The sequence below is a fragment of the Panthera pardus genome, unplaced genomic scaffold (genome assembly GCF_024362965.1).
Source record: "Panthera pardus isolate Hobbes unplaced genomic scaffold, ASM2436296v1 HiC_scaffold_8, whole genome shotgun sequence".
Lineage (NCBI taxonomy): Eukaryota > Metazoa > Chordata > Mammalia > Carnivora > Felidae > Panthera > Panthera pardus.
In genome coordinates, this window is record NW_026527013.1 from 11,950,598 (window position 1) to 11,967,066 (window position 16,469).

At 44.0% G+C, this 16,469-nt stretch overlaps 1 protein-coding gene across 1 annotated transcript; it reads right to left on the reverse strand.

Moving 5' to 3' along the window:
* Positions 1–11,503: 11,503 nt before the first annotated feature.
* On the reverse strand, positions 11,504–12,463 carry LOC109247983 (olfactory receptor 10H2-like). The gene has a single exon (XM_019417252.2). The coding sequence runs from the start codon at positions 12,461–12,463 to the stop codon at positions 11,504–11,506; it is 960 nt and encodes a 319-aa protein (XP_019272797.2).
* Between the last annotated feature and the right edge of the window lie 4,006 nt (positions 12,464–16,469).

Sequence of the window (16,469 nt, forward strand, 5' to 3'; positions counted from 1 at the left end):
TGATCAGGGAGGAATTACTTGGAAACAGCTAAGTTGGGTTACCAACTTAGAAACTGCACCCTTGAGGGGCACCTGGGTGGCTCAGTTGGTTGACCACCCGGCTCATGATCTCAGGTCAGGTCTTGATCTCAGGGTCTTGAGTTCAAGCACCACATTGGGCTCCATGCTGGGCGTGGAGTCTACATTAAAAAAAAAAAAAAGAGGAAAAAGAAATGGCACCTTGTAAACATGTAATAACCTATATTTATCTGATGCTTTAAGGTTTACAAGGACCCTTGAAGGCAACATCCAAATGCACACACAATGGTTAATCAGCATCAAGAGTATATTCAGAGTGGAAAGACGTATAAGATGATGACACAGAGAAAATCAGATTCCACGATTCTCATCTGCTGCATGACATTTTATCAGGCAGCCTCAAACCTGGGATCTGTTCTTCTCCTGACAGCAGCCAGAGTGGTCTAATTAGTCCCACTACCATTAGTCCACACTGCTAGGAGAAATGGAAGATGCCAGGTCCCCACCTTCTACTAGGCAGTAATGGGTACCTCCAACATGGATTTTGTAAGGCTGCAAAAAACTAAGCCAGATTATAGCCGAGGAGAGCAAATCACCCTAAATTTCAGCATTGCACAGATCTGTACAATAACCGTTAGAAACAGTTAACAGAGCAGACTCACAGAAAAAGTCAAGGAAACCTCTGCATTTCAAGTGTGAATCTTGAGCAGCTGCAGGGACACAGAGAAGTCTCTATAATAAGTCCCACCATGAGAAATCGCCTGCTGTGTTAGAGAGTGATGTGACACATGGGCCAGTATGGAACTCTTTGTTGAACCACATTGAGTTCAGAGTCCAGGATAAAGGTGTATCTCATGATCTGACCAGCTTAATGCTTCCCTGTGGCCATGAGGGGGATTTAAGGTTGATCATACTACATAGTATTTATACTTTGTTGAAAATAAGTGTATTCAAGAGAATGACAAATACTGTATAATATCATTTATATGCAAAGCCTAAAAAAGCTGAACTCATAAAAACAGAGAGTAGAGTCATTGGTTACCAGGGACTGAGGGGTGAGGGAACTGGGGAGATGTTGTTTAGGGGTATAAATTTGCAACCAGTAGATATAGAAGTCCTGGAGGTCTCATGCACAGCATAATGATTATAGGTGACAATATTGTATTAGCAACTTCAAAGTCCCTAAGAGGCTAGATCTTAATTGTCCCCACCACAAAAATGAAATGATGATTATGTGACATGATAGAGATATTAGCTAATGCTACAGTGGCAAGCATATTGCAATATATAAATGCATCAAATCGATACACTGTACACCTTAAACTTACACAATATTATGTATCGATTATATCTCATTTAAGAAAGTTTTTCTTGAGGCACCTGGCTGGTTCAGCCAGTAAAATATGTGATTCTTGATCTTGGGGTTGTGAGTTCAAACCCCATGCTAGGTGTAGAGATTACTTAAAGATGAAATTTAAAAAAAAGTTTTTTTGACAAATTTAAATTGTTTCTGAATATGAATCTATGCATTCATTTAAAAATAATAATTTAGGGGCGCCTGGGTGGCGCAGTCGGTTAAGCGTCTGACTTCAGCCAGGTCACGATCTCGCGGTCCGTGAGTTCGAGCCCCGCGTCAGGCTCTGGGCTGATGGCTCGGAGCCTGGAGCCTGTTTCCGATTCTGTGTCTCCCTCTCTCTCTGCCCCTCCCCCGTTCATGCTTTGTCTCTCTCTGTCCCAAAAATAAATAAAAAACGTTGGAAAAAAAATTTTTTTTTTTAAATAAAAATAATAATTTATAGGGACGCCTGGGGTGGCTCAGTCGGTGGAGCGTCCAACTTCAGCTCAGGTCATGATCTCACACTCGGTGAGTTAGAGCCCTGCGTCGGGCTCTCTGCTGACAGCTCGGAGCCTGGAGCCTGCTTCGGATTCTGTGTCTCCCCCTCTCGCTGCCCCTCCCCTGCTCATGCTCTGTCTTTCTCTGTCTCAAAAATAAATAAAAACATTTAAAAAAATAAATAAAAACAATAATTTATAGTAATACTTAATGGACACTAGGTTATAGTGATACTGTTGTGCACAACAACCAATGTAATTAAAATGTACGATGAATGGGGTTCCTGGATGGCTCAGTCAGTTAAGCGTCTGATTCTTGATTTCAGCTCAGGTCATGATCTCATTGTTTGTGGGATCAAGCCCAGCTTCAGGCTTTATGCTGACAGCGTGGAGCCTGCTTGGGATTCTCTCTCTCCCTCTGCCCATCGCCTGCTTCCACTCTTTCTCTCTCTCAAAATAAGTAAATAAACTTTAAAAAATATTTAAAATGCGTGAACAATAAATTAGTTAAATTACCTAAAGCTAAAATAAGGAAAATGTTTATTCATGTTTATGTTGAATAATAAACTATTCATCATTTGTCCTAAAGTTGGACTCAGTCTTTCTCTATAACTCGAGTGGTAAAAATATCCCATCTTATCATGAAGTGGGAGGATGTAGGAAACAATTTCAGTCAAATGTGGGAAATCCAGACCATCCTTCTTTGCAGAATATACACTGCACTGCATGTTTCCTATTACCCCTCATGAACATTATCTCATCATAGCCACATGAGGGGATCAGGGCAGATAAACACATCCACTCCCTTTGACAGAGGGGAAACTCGGGATCACAATGGTTGTATGACTCATCCAAGATCACACAACTTGGTAGGGCCAAGTTTCTGGTGTAGGTCTTTTGTGAATCCCAGTCCTGGCCACCCAATGCTTCACACATCTTCCTATGGTGGGTTTTGTGGGGTGCCTGTCCATGGAGGACTAGCCCACCCTCAAACCAAACACTCCACAATCCTAAGAGACTTTTAAACCACAGGCAGGCACTTGCAACCTGCCAGGCATGAGCTTTGGGACACTGATGGATTATTTCTAGAGATTCAGGTCTACTTCCTGATTTTAAAATAAGTTTCATCTTGCAGTAAATTCTTATCACACTGAGCCAAGATGCTCCTCTTCTCCAACAGCAAAGCCAATCTGGACAAGAATACAAGCTAGTCTCTTTCATTTTCTTCGTTAAAGGCCAAGTTGGCCTCTGATCCTACTGGTATCTGAATAGACAGAGAACCTGGAAGGTAGTTGGTGGGCCAGTGTGAGTCAGGCCTCCAGTGTCTTATGCTAACTTATTTTGATCCCTCAGGCTATCCGCTTCCTGAGGTCAGGAAGTCTGTCTACCTTGCTTACCATCACACAGCATCAACATGATATTAGGAAGACATAAATTGATTAATAAATATTTCTTGGGTGGACCTATGTATTCCCTACAGTACTGAAACAAACCAGAATATTGGTTTATAATATTTACTGTAAGAAGCCTCATTGCCCTCCAAAGCAGTGGGAGATGGGGTAGGGGGAGCTGTGTTTGAGGTCAAAGTGACCTGGGTTTGAACTTGCTTCCCATTTTTCCACTGAATTCAGTCAACCTCTTACAGATATATTCCACATTTGTGTAAATAAAAGTATATTCAGAGAAATGAAATTTATGATTGGAAAGCATTAGATATATCCATTAGTGAAGGATTGTTAAATGAACATTTGTTCATTCATACTTGAAACACAAAGCAGTTATTGCCAACTTGACAATAAATTATATTTAAAAAACAAATAAATGACAGAAGATTAAAAAAAGAAATTTGATCCTTGGACTTCATCAATGTCCTTTCTCCCTGGGGATCCTATCCAGTATCAGGGCTTTATGTACACTCTGCACACAGGTGACCCCAAAATTCTTATCTTCATCCCTATCCAATAGCCTACTCAGCATCTCTACATGGATATCTAGTAGGTATCTCAAACTTAATGTGTCCAAAATCTAACTCTTAGACATTTTCATTGCCATTATCATTTTCTCTGTGTCCCTCCCTCTCTCTCTCTCTCTTTCTCTCTCTCTCTTTCTCTCTCTGTCACACACACACACATTCTTCCACAGTCTTTCTTATCTCAGAACACAGCAATTCAATCTCAATTCCTTGAAGACATTTCTGCTCAAAAATCATAGAGCCCTTCTCTAACCACACTACACAAAATAGATACACTCCTGGCCATGTCCCATGTCTACTGATCAGCTTTATTTGTCTGACATGTGCTTATCACCACCTGGAATATATCTGCTTATTAGATATTGTCTGTCTCTGCCCAACAGAATGTTGTTTGAGGTAGTCAGGGACGCTTGGTCCATTTTGCAAACTGCTATATGCCTACACAGCATACGGTAAGTTCTCAAATATTTGTTGAAGACATTAAGTAAAAAGAATGATGACAAATGAACATGTAACTGTGAGGTACAGTTTTTGTCTACACAATAAGATGGACAAAAAATGTTTCAAGTTTATTAACACTGTTGGAGTGGGTGTGGGGAATTGGCTGTCACACTTCGTTGTTTGAGCTTAGGCAGGGCACTTCCCCTCTCTGAGCCTACACTGAAAGAATGTAACAGCACCTACCTTCTAAGACAGTTGTAAGATTGAAGCAAGACAATGCTTACAAAGGGTTTAGCATGGTTACCATGGTGCCTGGTGCAATGGTAGCCACAGGAGTTAGGATGACATTATAATTTCAAGGGTTTTTTTTATAAGTTTGGGATCAGAGGGAGAGGTGTGAATTGAAGCAATGACCATCTGGAGCGATCAACTTTGATGTATCCATCTTGGTTATCAGTGCTGCGGAAGGAGTAGGACCTCAGTGGAGAGGATTGGGGTCCAGCAGGGGGCACCACTGGGAGAAGGGTTGCTCTAGCTAGGCTTTCTGACCTAGCCTTTTTCTCCCAGAATCCTCTTCTCCTCCTCTCTGTGGCTCCTAGCCTCCATGCATGGTCCCCATGACTCATCACCATGGCAACAGCTAATGGGACTGGAGATAGGTGATGACACCTGGCTCTCTCAAGAGACAAAGAGGTGCTCTGAATGGCAGACAAGGCTGTGCAGTGGTTAAGTGATGAAGCAAAGTGGTGTTGGTTGAATTACATCCCATTTCTTGGCCTCAGTTTCCCATCTTTCGGGAAATTTCAATTAACCCATTGAAATGGGTTCAATAATAATGTAGCCACCTGTTAGGATTGTTCTGAGAATTAAATAACATCGTGTATGTAGGGTGATTGACGATGTCTGGCATCCGATTGCACTCAATGCCAGCTTTTAAAGATCTTTTCAGTAATTATTTGCAGCTTTCAAATGTGTCTCAATTCCTGTGCTAGTTTTGGGAGGACAGAGATGGGTACATTGCTATTTCCTGTTTCTAGGTGCTTGGTGGAACGACAGAGAAATATCAGGGCTCTCACCAAGATATGGACCAAGAGCTAAGGGTCACCAAAGGGGCATGACCCTAACCAGTGCCCACCAGAGGATGCTTGGAAGTTTCTGGAGAATTTTTGGTTGTTAAAGCTGAAGGAGGGAGACATATGTCACAATATCTAGTGGGCGAAGGCCAGGGATGACATTCAACACCCCACAATGCATAGAACAGACCCAACCACAAAGAATGAGCCATCCCCAAATGTCAGTCATGCCAAGGATGACAAATCTTATTGTATTTCTTCAACAAACACTTATTGGGCACCTACTGTTTGACAGGCACTTTTTTAGATGCCACTAGGGATATAATGTTAAACTCATTAGACATGACCCCTGATTTCAGTGCTTGTACTTCAGAGAGGAAAACGTGGATATTAAACAAATAACCTAATGAACATCTATGATAAACTGTGATAAAAGCTATGAGGAAAAGAAGGGAGTTGCTGTGATAGGAGTTGCTCATAATAGGGGTGGTGACACAGTATGGGGAAGTCAGAAAAGGCTTTCCTGAGGAGGTGGCATTTAAAGCCAGACCTATGGATACGTAGGACTAAGGAAAGGGCAGCTGTCTGTGCAAACTTCCTGAGGTCTGAGCATGCTTGGTTTATTACAGAACAGCTGGAGAACTAGAGGGGCAGGAGAGGTGGGAAGGGCTGTGGGATAAAGCTGGAGTTGAAGCAGTGACCCAACCACACTACAGTTTGTAATGTATCTCAAGAGTATATAAATAGACTGGTGATTTTTTCAGGTTTTCCCTTTAGCAAGATCCCTCTGGCCTCTGGACAGAGGTAGTCTGGGAGGTTGGGGGTGGGGGAGGAGGAAAACACCCTTGAGGAGGGAATTGGCAAGGGCAAGGGGGTCAAGTCAACACTGGGGAAGAACAGAACAAGAGGAGTTAAGGCAGCAAACTGCATCTCTCAGGCTGGCCTTTGCCTCCAGAAATTAGCACTGAAACACTTGGTGGCTCTAATTAGTGCAGGCAGAGGGGTCCCCTAAAGTCTGGAGATCTCGCCATCAACAGCCCTTCTCAGCACTCCAGGCCTTTTAATCACCTCTCTGGGCTCTGGCTATGCCTTGGGGATACCAAAGAATGTGTCACAAAGGGGACCATTAGCAAGGAATGGCAAACGGTGAGGAATGGAGGGGGTGGGGGCAACTTCTAAAAGGGGAAGCTGAATCTTGGCGAGGAGGTGGGACACTTCCCCTGGGCGTGGGGGTGGAGTCCTGGCCAACACTAATGAGCAGAGGGGCGGGGCTCTCTCCCCTGATGTGGAAGGTCTTAACCTAAAACCCCGATGTGTTTACACTGACTTTTGGCACATATTCCTACTTCTATTTTCTATCACCAGATAAGTTAATTATGGCTTCTATTTTTTTGGTCTTTTTCAGGGAAAATAAATGCAAGATTATTTGGGGTGGCAAGGAAGGGGAGTCTAGCAAGGCAGGGACTAGGGTCAAGCAAGTGAGGCATTCACCTTGACCACCAAGTTTAAGGGGCCACCAAAGAATTCAGTGATCAAGATAAATCATATTTTGGGGCACCTGGGTGGCTCAGTCGGTTGAGTGTCTGACTCGATTTCAGCTCAGGTCATGATCTCACCGTTTGTGGGTTCCAGCCCCGTGTCAGGCTCCTTGCTGATAGTGTGGAGCCTGCCTAGGATTCTCCCTCCCTCTCTCTCTGCTCACTCTCTCACAATAAACTTAAAAAAGATAAATTGTATTTAATACAACCTTTTTAAAACCAAAATTAATGCAAAAAATGTATGATGAGCAGCGCATCAACATTTTAAATAAAGATGGGATGTAACGGTGAGCTTTCATAGCTCTGCCTCAAACATCTCGTCCTGACCCAGCCCTTGGGGTCTAGAATCTGTCACCTACAGAAACAACATACATTCACTAACTTCAATTTCCTTGGTTGTTTTAAATTTTCAAAGCAACTAATACTAAATCAAAAGAATTAAAAACGTGATTTATTTACATTTCAGAGTGCATTGACATTTGTCAGTCCAATTAGAGGAAGTGGATTTTTTCTCTGATGACCACAGGGAACCACACCTGTTATGCCCAGAATTCGTGATCCCCAAAGACCACTAGGGAGCCGAGTCTGATGCAAAAGCAAAAGAGCCTTTATTCGAGCTAGCTCGAGCTCAATCCCCTACCTGCGCCCGACGCAGCGGTGAGATACCAGGGAGAGAGAGCGAGTTTCAAAAGGACAAGGTTTTATTGGGGTGTAGGGGCAGTTGTTGAGGTCTTCAGCAGTTGTTGAGGGCCTCAGCCGATTGGCTGGGGGAGGGTCCGAGTCCTGTTAGGCAGGTGAGGGGGGGTTACTCAAGGGGAGGAGGTGTGGTCAAGGTGAAGGACACAGAACAAGATGGAGTCCGCCGGTGTAGGCCCGCCCTTTCAACATCTACAGTTCCTGGATATAATCCAGAAGCCATGTTTGCCATGACCTCTTTCAAGTTCACAGTCTCTCACCTGTTTCCCAGGTCAACCAGCATATACTCCAAGACGTCTCTGGATCTGTAGCCAGGTAAGGAGCAGTGGCTACACCCCAAGACTTATGCTGGCCACTTAAACATACCTCTTACAGGACAACTCTAAGAGGGGTTGATCTTACCATCTGGACTCTTTCTCATTTTGTAAGGGGGGCAAAGGATGCCACCAAATATTGCTAGCTAACTGCCTTGAATCTTCTCAGTATAACTTAGGAATCTGGCTTCAAAAGGGATCAGCATTTCTTTTTTTTTTTTTTTAATCTTTTTTTAATGTTTATTTCTGAGACAGAGGAGGGGCCGAGAGAGAGGGAGACACAGAATCCGAAGCAGGCTCCAGGCTCTGAGCTGTCAGCACAGAGCCCAACGCGGGGCTCAAACCCACAAACCGTGAGATCATGACCTGAGCCGAAGTCAGTCGCTCAACTGACTGAGCCACCCAGGCTCCCCTAAAGGGATCAGCATTTCTTTAGAGCAAACAATTTCATGTTTGAATATAACAATATTTTGCATATTAATACATCTACTAATGAAAACATGGAAATGTTCAGCCAGTTTGGTCGAGATTACGATGTGTCTCACGGATCCTCTCATGCTGGGGGTTTCCTCCTGACCCCCGAGAACGTGTATCTCCAGTTCTGGCTTGTTTTTTTCAGGGCTTGCTACAGTTGGTCCTCTCCTTCCAATCGACACCTTCATGTCTTTGTCTCTTCTTGGAACACACTGGCTTCCTCTCCTCATAATTCCTGAGAAATGTATGCTTCTGACCCCAAGTTCCAACATAAAGAATTCTAGTTTTTCCACTTCAGGGCAAGACCTTTAACTAATGGATTTAATCTCTTTATAGCCCTGTTTCCTCATCTTTGAAATGGAGCTGATAATATTATCTTCCTTGTGAAGTAAAAGAACCCACGTGTGTTAAATCATTTAAGACCATACCTATCATTGGGGCACTTGGGTGCCTCAGTTGGTTGAGCATCTGACTCTTGATCTCAGGTCAGGTCCTGATCCCACAGTCAACGGATTGAGCCCCGCCTGAGGCTCTGTGCTGAGCATGGAGTCTGCTTAAGATTCTTTCTCTCCTTCTCTCTGCCTGTCTCTTTTCCTAAAATAAATAAAATTAAATTTAAAAAAGGACTATACCTATCTATCATTAGTTACCAGGGAAATACAAATCAAACCCACAATAAGATACTACTAGAATGACTATAATCAAAAAGTTAGATACATTAGCGTTGGCGAGGATGTGGAAAAACTGGAACCCGCAGAGACTGCTGGTGGGGATGTAAAATGGAGCCACCACTTTGGAAAACAGTCTAGCAATTCCTCAAATGATTAAACATAGAGTTACCACATAACCCCTCATTTCCACTCCTAAGTACACACCTCCCAAGTGAAAATGTATGTCCACATAAAAACTTGTACATGAATGTTTATAGCAGCATTACTCATTATAGCCAAAAGTTAGAAACAACTCAAATATCTATCAACAGATGAATGGATAAATAAAATGTGGCCTATCGAAACAATGGAATATTATTCAGCCATAGAAAAGAATGAAATACTGATACATGTGGATAAACCTTGAAAACATTATGCTGAGTAAAAGAAGCCAAACACAAAAGGATAAATATTGTATGACTTATATATATGACTTATATAAAATGTTCAGAACAGGCAAATCTATAAATACAGTGGATTAGGGCTGCTCAGGGCTGAAGGGAAGAGAGGAAAGAGGGATGACACTTAAAGGCTATAAGGTTTTATTTGGAGGTGATGAAAATGTTCTAAATTGACTGATTTGGATTACACATATCTTTAAACAGGTGAATCATATGGTATGTGAATCATATCTCAATAGAACTATTTTTTTTTAAACCTTACCTAGCTGATGATAAATGTCCCTCCCTCCCCCCACCATGGGGAAAAATGGAAGCTGTTATCAGCATAACTATTAACAAGGAAGGAAGAAAGAAAGGAAGGAAGGGGGGGGGGTTGGCACCTGGGTGGCTCAGTTGGTTGGGTGGCTGACTTCTGCTCAGGTCATGATCTCACAGTCCCTGAGATCGAGCCCCACGTTGGGCTCTGTGCTGACAGCTCAGAGCCCAGAGCCCGCTTCAGATTCTGTGTCTCCCTCTCTCTCTGCCCCTCTCCTGCTCACACTGTGTCTCTCACTCTTTCTCTCGAAAATAAAGATTAAAAAAATTCAAAAAAAAAAAAAAAAGAAAGGAAGGAAGGGGAAGGAAAGAAGAAAGAAAGAAAGAAAGAAAGAAAGAAAGAAAGAAAGAAAGTTGATTGCTTTTGTTTCCAACTCATATATCTGGCTTTATCTTTGAGCTAAAGATTCTGTAGGACAGTGGTTCCCAAAATTTCATCCTCAGACCTGCAGCCTGAGAGCACCTGAGAGCTTGTTAGATGTACGGATTCTAGAGCCCTACCCTGACCTGTTGAAGCAGACACTTTGGAGTGGGGCCCAGCAGCCTGTGACCTAACCAGCCCTCCAGGTGACTGTGATGTGCCCCCACCTTGGAGGTCCATTGCCACAGAGGACTCACTGGGCTGGTGGCATACCACATCCCTGCACCTGTCTGGTTTCATGAACCTGGGCAAGTCTGAGCTTCACTGTGTCCATTTTCTCATTTAAAAAACATGTGTAATCTAAAGGGGCTGCCTGACTCCGCCTGAGCACCTCCCTTGAAGCAAGACCCAGCCTGTGGATGCTTCCCTCAATATATCTGAGTACACAACACATGAAAGAGAAATGGATTCTTATTGAGGATTTCAAGGGAGTCAAGAAGGGGGAATTATATCAGGCACTTTATGGCAACCTCATAAACCTTATAAAATGCCCATTTACAGGCCTGCTCATTCCTCAAACTTTTTCACCAGTCACTGGGCCCATCACCTCCCTTACGTCCTGGAGGTTAAGGGCCAGCAACTGGTTCTTCTTCCTGTCCCGACCCTTTCTCTCAGCTCAGCCCCCACTTCCTTATCCCTCTCCCATGAAGGCTTCAACTCCATGTGTCCACACATAGCTTTTCTCCCAAGGAGAAATTCAGATCCCTCCTCTTTCTTTCTCCTCAACCAGTCATTCAGCTCAATGAAGGCAACTCCTAAGAGGAGACACCTTTCCTCCAAAAATGTGAAGAATTAAAAATGAACAATCATTTTCTTCATCAAGAATGCTTTCCTTTCTTCAGTGTAGTATTCAGAATGACAGCAATGGTGTGTCTGAGGCAGATGACACAATGCTTGGTACACAGCAGGTGCCCAATCACAGTTTATGCATTTTGGGCAGAGTCGGCATCCCTCATTCACACATTCATGATAAACCATGAACACAGGTTCCCCAACACAGTGACGTGGGCACCCCCTCCCCCAATGCCACCATCAGGCACAGGAACCTGGAGGAAGGTGACATACTAGGTCCATAGTGGGAAGGTCGACACCCCAGTGAATCCAGGAAGAACAAGGTCAACCAGACTGAGAGAAAGGAGAGAACACACACATCTAGAACTCGGAGTACTTGCAAAGTGGGGAGGTGGGGTAATTCCCATATAAGAATCATCACCAGTGAAGTGTAATCATTCCCATTTTACAGATAGAAGCCTGAAGTGCCTCTACCTGACACATCATTGCCACGAAAGGAGCCACTTCAGGAGCTCTGGGGATGGAGTTTTCTGAGGAAGGTCTTGGTCATGGCTGTCTTTAGCTCCTTGTTCCTGAGACTGAAGATGATGGGGCTGAGGAAGGGGGTGAGGACCGTGTAGGTGATGCCCATCAGGGTGTCTCCTTCCAGAGACTGGGGACCCTTGGGCTTGAGGTAGACGACAGAGGCAAAGCCATAGTGCACAATGACCACAGTGAGGTGGGACGCACAGGTGGAGAAGGCCTTGTGCCGGCCCTCAGCTGAGGGGATCCTCAAGATGGTGGCCACAATGAAGGCGTAGGAGAGGAGGATGAGGAGACAGCAGCCCAGCAGGGCCATGATGCACACCAGCCCCACACCCAGGGCCACGGTTGGTACATCAGTTCCACAGGCCAGCTTCACCACAGGAGGCACGTGGCAGAAAAAATGGTGGATCTCATTGGGTCCACAGAAGGTGAGGTGGAAAACGGCCGTGGTCACCACCAGCCCCATGACCGAGCCACTTACCCAGGACCAGGCCACCAAGCAGGCGCAGCCGCGGGGGCTCATGAGCACATGGTAGTGCAGGGGGTGGCAGATGGCCACGTAGCGGTCGTAGCCCATGACGGTGAGCAGGAAGGAGTGGGTGAAGCCGAACGTGAAGGAGAAAAACATCTGGCTGGCACAGGCCGTCCAGGTGATGGTGCGGCCGGTGGAGAGCAGGTCGGCCAGCAGGCGCGGGGTGATGGCCAAGGTGTAGAGGATCTCGGAGGTGGACAGGGCGCACAGGAAGAGGTACATGGGCGTGTGCAGGCTGCGCTCACTCCAGACTGTGGCCATGATGAGCAGGTTCCCCAGCAGCGTGAACAGGTACATGAGCAGGAACAACAGGAAGAAGGTGGGCAGGAGATGCCTTGGGAAGGTGGAGAAGCCCACGAGGATGAATTCGGACATGGAGCTGTGGTTTCGGCCCAGCGTGGCGGCCATCCCTGGGTGGGGAGAGAGCGAGGGCAGCCAGGTGGGCGGGAGCTACGAGTGTGTGCTGAGCCCAGCCTGGGAGGACTTCCCCGAGGAGGTACCCCTTCACCCCGCAGGCCATGGCCAGTCCCTCGGCCACAGGCTGCTCGTGAGGATGGTCAGCACTCCTCTGAGCTGCGCGGGGTTCACGGAAGATAGTGGGCCTCAAGTGCTTAGCGCTGATCCTGGTTCGTGGTAAGAACTCAGGACATGATGATAATAATAATACTGTTAATAATAATGACTACTAGTATTTTAAAATCCCAGTGATAGGAGCTCTGGGTCTCTACTCAGCCACACCTGGATTGAGTCACCACTAGCTTGTCAGTGCCTCCAGTCATTGTGCTAATAGGGAATGGAAAAATAAAGAAAAACACAATTCAGTCTTCTTTTTGAAAACAGTGATTATGCTGGGGTCTCCCATGAAATATTTTGAATTGGAAGAACCTGCTGCTGGTTGGTGTTCCATCTTTGAAAGGACAGCGCAAACCTCGCCATCTTGTGTCCTGTAGGCTGCATCTCCTTAGTGCCTGCCAGGCTTGCTAAGTATTATGGGGTGGCTTTTCTCTCTTTTTAGACAAAACTCTACCATGTTATCTGCCTAAGTTAAATGAAGTTGAGAAGTTGCTTTAAAACACTCTTCCAACACCAACACCAACCACAACATTGGGTTGGTTCCTTAACCTTTTTGAGCCTCAGTTTCCTCCTCCCTAAAGGAAGTTGATCATAATAATGTCTGACTGACAAGGTTGTTATGAGAAGTAAGATTATGCGCTTAATGTACTTACTGTGGGGAGTGAAATAGAGTAAACACTAGAGACGCTGAGAATGAGGAAGGGCGTGAATGACCAGAATCAGATTCCCTTAAAATGTAGCAACTTATGGTTGTATATTTCTCTTTCTAGAGAGAGCATGGAAGGTGGGGAGAAGGGCAAGGGAGAAGAGAGAGAATCTTTTCTTTGGGAGTTTATTTATTTATTTTGAGACAGAGAGAGAGAGAGAGAGAGAGAGAGAGAAGGGCAGAGAGAGAGGGAGAGAGAGAATCCCAAGCAGGCTCCACACTGTCAGTGCAGAGCTTGATGCAGGGCTCGATCTCATGAACCATGAGACCATGACCTGAGCCAAAACCAAGAGTCAGATGCTCAACTGGCTAAGCCATCCAGGTGCCCCTGTATCTCTTTTTTGATTACGCATTTAATGCATTTACCACTTTTGTAGTTCCTGGTGTTTCTGTCACATTATTTAATACACACACACACACAGCTCAAGTATATATACACACATATGTGTATATATATGTGCAAAAGCTAATATATACTTATATACATATATTTAACTTGTATAAATACACACAGACATGCATATAGTCCTATTCACTACACCAAACAACAAAATAAAACAAAACAAAAACAAAAAAACCCCAACACTAGGAGCATGGACCTATCACCAAAAAAGACCATGTGTGAGGCCATAAAGGAAGTGCAGGTGCATTCCATTCCCAAGTACCAATACCCAAAGCCCCAAATATCTGATCATTTGGCAATACTACTGGACTTTAATAAGAAAAGGACCCCTCAAAATTCCCATGTATTTAGAATGTAAATATTGGGTGAACCATTTGACAATGCCAAAGTAACATATTAGTCATTAATCATCTGGCTAAAAGGGAAATTAAGAGATACTTAGAAGTGAATGATAATGCAAACTTGAAATAACAACTACATGAAATGGATTGTGTCCTGGAATAGAAATAGGATATTAGTGGAGAGTCGAAAGAATTCTAGTAAGAGCTGTTGTTTGCTATACAGTGTTATATACCAGTGTTTGTGCCCTGGGTCTCATCATTGTCCTGGTTCTGGAAGATCCTGGCATTCAAAGGGGTTGGTGGGGGGAGGATGAGAGTTTTCTGTGTGCTTTTTGCAGCTTTCTCATAAGTTTAAAATTAGTTAATAATAAAACATTACAAAAGAAGGTATCATTCAAAGTTGCACAAAACCTGACAACAGTCTAGGAATTACTTTAAACAAGTACACACAGGAGCTTCATGGAGAACTATGAGACCTCTAACAGACAGGAAACATGACAGATGACCTAACAAAACGGATGAAAGCAAAAAACAATATCAGAAAGATGTTCATTCTTCCCCAAATTTAATCTATACATTCAATGTAATCCTCTCAAAAACATCCAGTTGGACTCTTGAGAAAGAGGATAAACATATTGCAAAATGTTTGTCAAAAATAAGGGCCCATGAATAACTGAGTCCATCTGGAAATGAAGAATGACAGGAGGTGGGGGGAGACTGCACTCTGTAGACACGCGACAGCATCTTGGAAACAAAGCAGTGTGGGATCAGTGCAAGGACAGACAGTGACCAGTGGTTCTGGAATCAGAGCTCGGAGACAGAGCCATTCATGTATGGTTAAGGTCACACCACAAATCATTTGGAAAAAAGGTGAATTGTTTAGGGGATGCTGTTGAGGAAAGTATCTGTCTCTACAAACAAAAACCACAACTAGACTCCCAATACCCCACCGAAAAGAGAATCAAGATAGATTGAAAACGTAATTGTGAAAGATAAAAACATAGCTAATGACAGCAAGTGTAATAGGATCTTTGTGCTCCAAGAACAGGAAACACATTCCTTAAAAAGAAAAAAGAGCACAAACCTTCAGTAAAAAAGATCAATTCTTTTACATCGAAATTCTGAATCCTTTTAACAAAGAGCATCATGGATAAAGGTTACAGATGACAGAGAACAGAGAGCTACTTGCTGTATAAGTTCCTGAGCTCTGCCGTTCAACCTACAAGCTAGAGTTAACAATACGATAGTGCACAATTAAACACTTGTTAAGAACATAGACGCCAATATTGTATTCTCATCATCAAACTCGCTAAGAGACGAGATCTTATTTATCCCCAACACTAAAACAGACATGATGATCACGTGACCCGATAGACATGCTAGCTATTAGCACAATGGTGATCGCATTATAATGAATAAACATACCAACTCAACACACGGTACACCTTAAATTCACACAAGTTTATTTGTCAACTATATTTCAATAAAAAAGAACTTGTTAAGAGGGTTGATGTCCTTTAAAGTTACTAACACACACACACACACACACACACACACACACACACACACAGAAGGGGACATGAGGAATCTTTGGAGGCGGTAGATAACATTTATTACCTTGGTTGTGCGGATGGTATCACAATTGTAGGCGTATGTCCAAAGTCATCAAAATGTACCCATTAAATATACGCAGCTCTTTGTATATTATGTATACCTCGATCAAGCTGAAAAAAACCCATTGACAAGAGAGTAATATCTAGAATCTACAGTGAGAAAAAAGAGAAATGAGGAAACCAATGAGAAAAAGGACAGGCATCATGATAGAAAGTGGGCAAGAGGGGGGCACAGGTGATCTGCAGCTGAGGAAACGCACTAGGCCAGCAGCAAACAAGGACATGAGCGGCTCATTAGCAAGGAGAGGAATTCGGTTACAACAGCAACACTCAGGACGCCTGGGTGGCTCAGTAGGGTAAGCGTCTTTGTCTTGGTTTCAGCTCAGGTTGTGATCTCATGGTCCGTGAGTTCGAGCCCCGCATTGGGCTCTGCTCTGATGGTGTGGAGCCTGTTTGGGATTCTCTGCCCCTCCCCTGCTCATGCTCGCTCTGTCTGTCTGTCTGTCTCTCTCTCAATAAATGAATAAACATTAAAAAAATAATAAAACAGCAGCAATCTGTGAACACAGTGGGTACAGGCTCCCCATCCGCTTGCTACAGTGGCAAGACTTAGAAATCTGGATCCGCCCTGTGTTGGCCCAGATGTCAGATGAGTAGACTGAAGACATCCTCACTTGGTGGTTCACGGCCAGATTAAGGGGACACTTACCCAAGGTCCCACAAACACTTCTAGATCTCCATCTGAAACACAGCTCAGCGAGGGGACGTGGTCAAGCCA

Coding starts and splice junctions, on each gene's coding strand:
- LOC109247983 (XM_019417252.2), bottom strand. CDS start 12,463: ATGGCCGCCACGCTGGGCCGAAACCACAGCTCCATGTCCGAATTCATC.